The following is an 8,765-nucleotide window of genomic DNA, read 5'->3' as shown; positions in this document are numbered from 1 at the left end:
GGGGGGGGGGCAACTGCTTTGGAAAAATGACTCTTTCCAGCCACGCGCAAAATCCAGCGTAGGCTGTGAAGTGATGAAGGTCAAATTAATTCGTGTCCTGCGCTTTCCTCTTCTCTCGTCACCTCCATACATTTGCCATTTTTCTCTGGCCAGTCACAAAACACCAGCTTCCTTAGTCTGATGACAGTGCCAGTATATTGAGTTAGCGAATTGATTTAAAAATAATTTAGAATACCTTTTCTCACTATTCCTGTCCTGGGCTGGTGAAAATTTGAAGTGCCCATGGCAAGGTGAAACCACTATGGCTTTTGGACATCATCCTGATCAATTCATTAATGTTACTAGGTTTTGTTAGTGAATACTGAGTCTGCAGATGTTTGATTCACTAAAGTGACTGTAGTTTATCACTGCGACGATGTGTGGGAATCTGTGAGAAACCGGACGATGCAGAATAGAAATGTAGGCCCTTGTGGCAAGAGGGATATTGTCTAACACAGAAATGATAGACCAAACATTTCTGTTGCTTTATACCACCAGCAATAGCCTGGATCTCTGTTCCTGCTCATTTTGAGGCATATCCCCCCTCCCCGCTTTTTTTTTTATAGTTTATTGGGGGTTACTTTGTGGCGGTAACATATTCTGGAGTGGGACTGCTCAAGGCTACATATTTATTATGGGTTTGCTTGTGCTCCAGGGAGGCTTGGCCTTGGTAAGACCTCAGACTCATCTTTCTTGCAGCATTGTGCACAGCAGTCTCTTTCCAGGTCTGCTGTTCTAGGAACCTGTTCCTGCCTTTTTATAATCACAAGTGAAACGATGCATGATTAAAAATGTCTCTTATAAAAAGCGTCATCTAGGGTTTCTTGACATGCAGTGGAAAAACAGTGAGGAATACATTCAGCTGGTGAAAAACCACTTGGATCAGTTTTAGCAGACACTGAGGTAGGAGCAAATGTTGTTTTGGCTACTTTGAATAGACAATGTGTTTTCAGACGGAAGCTGGATAGGAAAGGATTTTTAAAAATACATCCCATGCTACAAAGTTCCAATGGTGATTTTGTTTACCCTGCCAGCTAAAGAAGCAGACAGGAACGGTATTTTCAGAAAGAGGAAACCAAGTAGGAAAGAAGTACCCACATGTATCTTGCACGCAGGAGCGTGTTTGTCCTGTGATGAAATACAACAGAAACCCTTGTACTTTCTGTGTGAACTAGGGGAGCGAAGAATGTTATAGGGGCATAGTTAGGGCTAAGAATAGGCAGATCTGTCGTAGAACAACAGTCTGCTGCTGTATGGATAACTCTCACACAGATGCCAAAAATCAGGTTTGTATCTTTCCAGAAGCACCAGAATATACATAGCTCAGTACGCGTTGCAGAGTTCAGCAGCAAAGTGTAAGGAGACACAGTGAGGCACTGCTAACTTTGCTGTGCTCATAGGGCAAGCCGTGCCCTGAATGGCTCTCCGCTCGTTTTCCCAGGAAAAAAAGCTCCACGCAGCCTTGGCCGGATCAGTGTTGCAGGTAGCACCTCTGCCTGATAGCCGGTGTGGTGCATAGTTGGGTACCAGCAGGGGGTCGGCACCGTGGTTGAGGCAAGGGTGCTAATGCTGTGGGGGGCCCAAGGGGCTGGGCAGGGTGGGAGACCTTTGCAGCCTCCAGAAGGAGGTTCTCCTCAAGAAAGGGAGGAGTGACAAAGCCCACTGACTAGCAGGGATCTTTGTTGTGGATGCTTCTCCCTGTATTCTGCTCAAGAGAACCTGGGAGGCTGTGGGACAATGCTTCTCTTAACAGCTCCCTGAAATGCTGACCGCTGCCAGGTAAATTCGGGCAATTACCAGGGTGAGTGTCCTGGAGGAGAGTTGGGAGGTGGTGAACAGGACAGCAGCGAAACAGCAAAGGAAAGCATTTGCTATGCCAGATTTCCCACATGCTTCCAGATGCTCTTAGATGGGATGGCCCAGAACCAAAATCCCATCAGGGTTCTTGGGTGGCCCCTTCAATCAGTAGGCTGGGAAGCATGGGTGGCCCTTCTGGCTATTGTCTCGTCCCTCTGCTGGGAACACTGCAAAGTTGTGTAGGAAGAAAAATCAGTATTTCAAGAGTCCTATAATGAAGGCAGAGGTGAAGTCAGAAGGGAGTTTGTGTTCCCAACAATATGCTCAGTATTTCCTTTAATAAAAAAGGTAGCAGACAGCATGGATTTTGACAGTTCCGTGCAGCTGTTACCAATGTGTGTCTGAGAAATCGGGAATTCTCCTATGTTTTCCTTCAAAAATGCAGGTACATGACTGAATTGCCGTCCACAGGGAGAGCAAGGGAGTTCAGTGCTGGAGGTATCTTGCCTTTGGGTTCTTAGGCTTGTTCTGCAGCTCTGGACTGTTCTCTTTGGGGGCCAGAGCGTGGATTTGAAGTTCTAACTTCACTGGCTAGGGGGAAGGTGGCAATTTCGACTTAAAAAGCTTTTCATCCTCATCTTTTTGCTTTTGTTCCTTGTTAGGCTCTGTGTTGCTCAACAGTTTGGAAATGAAAATGCTTTTTGTAAATTACCTGAGGATGTAAGAGTTCAAATATAATCCTGAAAACGGTACAGTAGATTGGAGAATATTGTGGTCACAGCCCTGCGCATTTTAATGAGGACAAATTCCATTGTATCTTAGTCCTCTGTACTCCTCTGGCTCATCACTGGCATAGTATTTCATGCATGTTTCATCGGAGCTTTGTAAATGTGCATTTGTGCTGATTTACGTGGTGTTTTAGAACCCAAGAGCTGACTTGGCGGCTCTCCAGCTCTGTTTGATGATGGTTCTTCAAGAGGAAATGCCTAATAGATGCTTGTGAATGAATTAGTTTCCTCTCTGGATTTGTTTTTCTTTTCCCTTTATACAGGTCTCTCAGGCAGCTGCAGAACTTCAGCAGTATTGTATGCAAAATGCCTGCAAAGATGCCTTGCTTGTTGGGGTTCCTGCAGGGAGCAATCCCTTTCGAGAACCCCGATCCTGTGCTCTACTCTGAAATCAGGTAATAACAATAACTCTGATTGGAAACTCAAGCCCTAGGAGAGACGAAGGCACATGGTGATAATTCTTTGAATGTTGAGTTCTTGGTAGCAAAGTGTTCATCACTTCCCTGCTGGCTCTACAAATTCTTTTAGGTGTGGCAACTGAAGCATGTTTCTTTCCTACAGTTCTTCTAGAGGTGTTTTGTTTATGAGTTGTTTTTTTGGTTGGTTGGTCGGTTTTTGTGTTTGAGCAGCTCTAGGGTCATTAGCAGCATCCAAAATAATAAAAAGTGTGACACAGGGCTATGTTTGACACAGCCAGACATAAAAACCAGTCACATGCCCAGCTTGAAGAAGTAGGACAAAGCCGTGGCAGTGGCATGTGTTCTGATGATGACTAGCTCACAGCTTAAGCAAGAACCTTGTTAAAATACATTTTGTCTTCAGCGTCATATTGCAGTTCATTTGGCTGGGTCCATCCTCAGGCTCTTTCTGTTGTTACTGTTGGTACAGCCCCAAAAGCAGTGGAAGCAGAGAGGAGCTGAGGCAACCTGCGACCACATCCTTCGTAACCTTTTTCAGCACAGGTCTAAAGGATGAGATACTCCCTAAACGCTGTCTGCCTTAGTGCTCTGCATTGCCTGTACCTGCGTAACACCTGCGGGGTGGGTGGGTGACCGTCCAGCGTTTGCAAATCTTTGGGATCCAGTTCCGTGACTCCCACTCCTGTCTCTCCCATCTGTCACGCAGATGTCAGCGATTGCAGCGGTGGAAGAAAGGCCGTGTGCGCTGGTAGTCTTGGGCAGGATCACACCATAACTTTTGTTGGAAAATCTTATTTCTTCTGCACGACAAACAAACGTGGAAGTAGGATATTCAGAAGGGGTTACCCTTCTTTAAAAGGAAAAATAAAAATAGTTCCTGCTAAAGAGCTGAAAAAACTACAGAGAGAGGAAGAACCACTGAAAATGAATGTTTTCTTTAAGGGCAGAATTTAGACTAGAACACAAAGTACTTGTAAAATCTTCCCCTTCCCGCTGCCAGGGTTCCTGAGCTTGCAGCTGTGCTTGTGCCTCATCAATGGCACGGTTTTGATTGTTGCTACGTAGGTTTGACAAAACAGGATCGAACCTGAAGAGAGAGAACAACTGAGCATGAGATGCTCTCCTGGAAAAAACTTGGAGGGGCAGAAAGCACAAGCAGAAGATTTTCTTAATTTAGGTGCTACCCTTAATTCTTCCTGCAAATAAGAGAAAATTGATAGTGACTGTTCATGTGTTCTTCTGTTACTGAAGCAGCCTTTCTACTTTGTCTTTTTTGTGTCTCTGTGTATGTATGTTTGTATTTCTAGGATTCAAGTTTGATTGCATCATCCAGACAGGATACAAAATATTTTCTCAAACCAAGAAGAGTTTCGTTAAGTTATGATACTTTTAGAAATGCATAGCTCAGCTCAGATGTCATTTAGTCATCTTTTTGCTGATAGATCAATTATCCAGTTTATTATTATTTAGTTATCTTAGGATCATAAAAAATGAGAGCAAAGTTGAAAAGCCAATTAAAAAAATTTATAATATTCAAGGATGGCAACATCCAACAAAGGAAAGCAGTTATTCCATTTTTCTCAGTGCAAAGGAGCTTTTGTGTTATAATTTGTAAGAGAAATTTGTCAGCTTAGGAAGACAGCATTTAATAAACCTTTTTTTCCTTTTACAGGGAAGGTCATCAGAGAATTGCCTTCAAGCATGACATGAGTAACAACTGCCTTCCTTCACAAGAAAAGTCTCTCTCTGTGTCCTAACTTTCGTGTGGCTAAAACAATGTCCTAGATATTTATCTGTTTGTTCTTGTGTATCCCTACTTCATTATCTTTTGCTAATGTTCTTAAAGTTTTTTAATGTAATTCTTATTCCTTTCATAATCGTTACCGTTGTTACTTCACTATGCTAATTATAAAAATGTTACCTGAGAAGTTTACATTTTAGAAAAAAAAACATGTGAATTTTTACCAAATTACTTACTCCTATCTTGCTAAACTGTTACACCAGAATGATAGTAAAAAATATTTGTTTTTTTCCAAAATAAAACATCGAAAAAGTGAATCATTAAAGTATAAAACTAACTGCTGTTAGTACTGAAGTAATGTTCTCCAGGGGAATTTTGCTTCCATTAGCAAGACCTGGAACCAACTACAGTTTTTTTCAAGTCCATCTAAGTCCATCAATGACACATGCTAGAAACTGCTGGACACAATGTGCAGCACAGGCTTGATTCCTAAGGCGTGTTTCTTACAAGACTTCCAATCTGCAATACTTCTCCTAATTTGTGTTTGTAAAGGTACTGCCGTGGTGGAATTTCCTTGGCATGTTTAAAATGTGACCAAACAGACACTAAAAACCCGTGAACACCCAAAGATAGTTGCATGTGTAATTGTCAAGGTTTGCAATACACAAAACTTACTCAAATGTGCTTTGTCATTTGCCTTCATTTTTTTATAGAGCACTTTTACAAGGACAATTAACTTTTTAAATAGGTTTTAAATTTTGTCTACTTTCTATTGTTTGTATTAATCTTTTAGAAGTTTGGAAATAAAATTCCTGTCCCTACTGCCTTTGAACTCATTGTTTAATTGTAACAAAGAGCAGATATTGTAAGGAAGAGGATACTTGGATTTTGCAGTGGGAGGGAAGGCCTCAAGCTATTTGTTTGGCTTTTTGGGAAGAGAAGATTGCTGTTAGATTTTTAGAAAATGTGTCTTGTTAATAGAAAAATCCTATTTATACCTATTTACTATTTTTGTGGTAAATAGTAACACTGTTAGCAGGCTCAATTATACATTTTGAAACTGTAAGGAAGAAGTTTGCAATCTGGGTATTTAATTTTCATTAATATCAACTGAAATGGGGCAATGAGTGTCCTCCAGGCAGTTCAGTTTGTATCAAAAGATTTTCACGCTTGCCGTCCTGCAGGAAGACACTGAAATGAGAGTCATAATACTGCCAGTATGTATTGTGCCTCTAAACCCAGAAGAGAATGTCCTTCCTTAAGAGCTTTTTTTCGCTCTGGCTTCCTTTCATTGTAGGCTATTTGAATATGGCAGTTTTTCTTTTAGTACTCGACACACGCACACACTGCGGAAGTCTAGAGGAAGCATGGTTATTTTTACTTGCACAGAGGTGATCAGAGGCTCAGCTTGAGGTCAAAATGCTCAAGTCAGGGAGGGAGGGAGGGAGAGGGATGAGAGAATGCATCAAATGCCTTTGAACAGCCAGCATCTGCCCGCTGGCCACTCCCTCCCAGGCAAGCTTTTCATATTTCTTTTACCTCCCGGAATAAAACCTCCCCCTGTCCCCACATCTGTTTCTCCCCCCAGGCCTCCTTGCTGCATACGCTTTTCTGCTTAGTGTCCTCACTTGGAGCTCGGGTTCTGGAGCGGCTGCTGAGCTGGCATAAGGAGCTGCCAAATCATAGCGTGCAGGAGAGAGCAGCCGCTCTCAGGCAGCTGCTGTTGTCTCTTGGCTGCCCTGCCCAGCTCCACGTGGTGCTTTCAGCTGGAGCACCACGCTCAACACGTGTCGGAGGAGCAGTTCTGTGAGCATACTGCAGGTCCTGACTGCATCCGCCGCTCCACCAGCCACGGATAGAAAGACCTGTGCAGCAGTTGTGAGGTGGATTGGGAGCGCTCCACCCTGGTGTACCTGCGAGCGTGGTGGTATTCTGCAGTCCCATGGGAGGAAGACACGGATTCCAGTCTCTTTAGAGGAGTGTGCTTGCTGCACCCCTTTGCTCTCAGGCAGCGTGTCCACAATAAAGCAAATTAAGTGAATGCACACATCTGTACACTAAGTGCCTCACATAAGCCACAAGGCCCCTTGTTCCCACTGGCATCCGTCACAGTCCATCAGCAAGGCTCTTCTCCATGTACAGGTGCCACCTGCCTGGTCACTAAGCAGTTTACAAATTGATCCAAGAACTGAGCGTCCCTACCTGCTAATGGAAGACCAGTGATTAGTTACTATATTGCATCTTTTTGTTTGAGAACTAGTTGCTTCCTGATTCTTCCTAGTTACAGATGATTAGGGAGGGGGAGGGGAGAGAAGTGCATCTTTATAGTGCAATAGTAATTTTCCTCCACATTAAACCGATAGGAGGAGGGGGGAGAATGTCATGTGACAAATTTGTCAACGTGTACATATGTGTGAGAGTCTCCTGGTTTCGGCTGGGATGGAGTTGATTTTCTTCCTATTAACTGGTATAGTGCTGTGTTTTGGATGTAGTATGAGAATAATGTTGGTAACACACTGATGTTTTAGTTGTTGCTAAGTAATGTTTACTCTAGTCAAGGACTTTTCATCTTCCCGTGCCCTGCCAGGTGCGCGGGGGGCTGGGAGGGAGCGTGGCTGGGATGGCTGGCCCGGCTGGCCAATGGGCTATTCCATACCATATGACGTCATGCTCAGCATATAAGGCTGGGCGAAGAAGAAGGAGGGGGGGACGTTCGGAGTGATGGCATTTGTCTTCCCAAGTAACCGTTACGCGTGACGGAGCCCTGCTTTCCTGGGGATGGCTGAACACCTGCCTGCCGATGGGAAGTAGGGAATGAATTCCTTGTTTTGCTTTGCTTGCGCGCACAGCTTTTGCTTTACTTATTGAACTGTCTTTATCTCAACCCATGAGTTTTCTCACTTTTCCCCTTCCACCTCTCTCCCCCATCCCACCCGAGGGGGGTGAGCGAGCGGCTGCGTGGTGCTCAGTGGCCAGCTGGGGTTAAACCACGACAGAGAGATTGGGAGTCATAAACAAATACAGTAAAAAACAACTGGTTATTGCAAGCCCTTTTTCTTATTTTCGACTATGTTGCCAGTAACTAACTGTACACTGACATTTTTTCTACCTAATGGAAACTTAATGCAGACAGCACTTGAATTTTCTTTACTTATTTAATGTAGGCAACATGCCTTTGTTCTTGAAGTGATCTGTAGATTATCTGAGCTAGTCTTCCATGACTGTTCACGTGAAAGTTCTGATGTTAGCCTTTGCCTGTGGAAAAGGAGGACATAAATACATAGCTTGGCAGTGGCAGCTATAATCTTCTCCACTATGGTCATCTGTGACTGAGACTTTGCAAAGCTGCACTCTTAAAAGAACAGATTCCTGGGCCTGGCAATTTGGGAGACAGTTCTGAAAAACAGAGCCAAACCCATGATGCAAAGAGATGGAAAATGGTTAGGTCAAGTGACCACAAAAATGGGCCAGAAATAGTAAGCATACTGCAATTTTTATTTGTCTTACTCATACTCTAGGCAAAATAGAGAAACACTGGCTTGTTTGCAATTCTGCTAAAAGTCTTTTTATGTTACACTTGAAAGATATTCTAAAGTCTTGCAAACAATTTGGGTACAAATAATTTGGGGATATTACTATGAACTAGAACTGCTATTAGTGCTGTCATCATAGCTTTTAGGAATTCTCAGCTAAAAATCCGCACTCCGTTTTCTCCAAAAGAGCAAAGCTTTCTCCCCTAAGTGCTGGTTTTATTTATCCAAATAGTGAATATGCACTTAATGAAGGCTCAACACCAAGAAAGTATTTTACTGCAAGCATAAACCAGAAACTTAGGGGGTTTTTTTCTTTTTTTTTTTTTTTCCCCTTTCTGTTAATGCATCAAACTTAGAAAGATTTGTGAGTTTGAAAACTGAATCATCTCAGCTGAAGGCCACTGAACAGACACTGACATTCTGGAACTGGCAGGCATGCCTGTGCAAA

The 8,765-nt window shown here is 43.2% G+C and overlaps 1 protein-coding gene across 1 annotated transcript; it reads left to right on the top strand.

The window, feature by feature from the left end:
• Positions 1 to 415: 415 nt before the first annotated feature.
• GNG10 (guanine nucleotide binding protein (G protein), gamma 10) lies at positions 416 to 3,013 on the top strand. The gene is made up of 3 exons (XM_009586902.1): positions 416 to 429; positions 2,499 to 2,556; positions 2,888 to 3,013. The coding sequence occupies exons 1-3, from the start codon at positions 416 to 418 to the stop codon at positions 3,011 to 3,013; spliced, it is 198 nt and encodes a 65-aa protein (XP_009585197.1).
• The last annotated feature ends 5,752 nt before the right edge of the window (positions 3,014 to 8,765 follow it).

The sequence above is a fragment of the Fulmarus glacialis genome, unplaced genomic scaffold (assembly GCF_000690835.1).
Source record: "Fulmarus glacialis isolate BGI_N327 unplaced genomic scaffold, ASM69083v1 scaffold5341, whole genome shotgun sequence".
NCBI classification, from domain to species: Eukaryota; Metazoa; Chordata; class Aves; order Procellariiformes; family Procellariidae; genus Fulmarus; species Fulmarus glacialis.
The sequence above is the reverse complement of the archived record's forward strand: the minus strand, read 5'-3'. Positions and strand labels throughout refer to the sequence as shown.

What these genes read in the sequence shown, in the direction of transcription:
- GNG10 (XM_009586902.1), top strand. An exon ending in TTTGTAAATTACCTGAGGAT is followed by an intron (nt 2,557 to 2,887) that starts GTAAGAGTTCAA and finishes CCCTTTATACAG; the next exon opens with GTCTCTCAGGCAGCTGCAGA.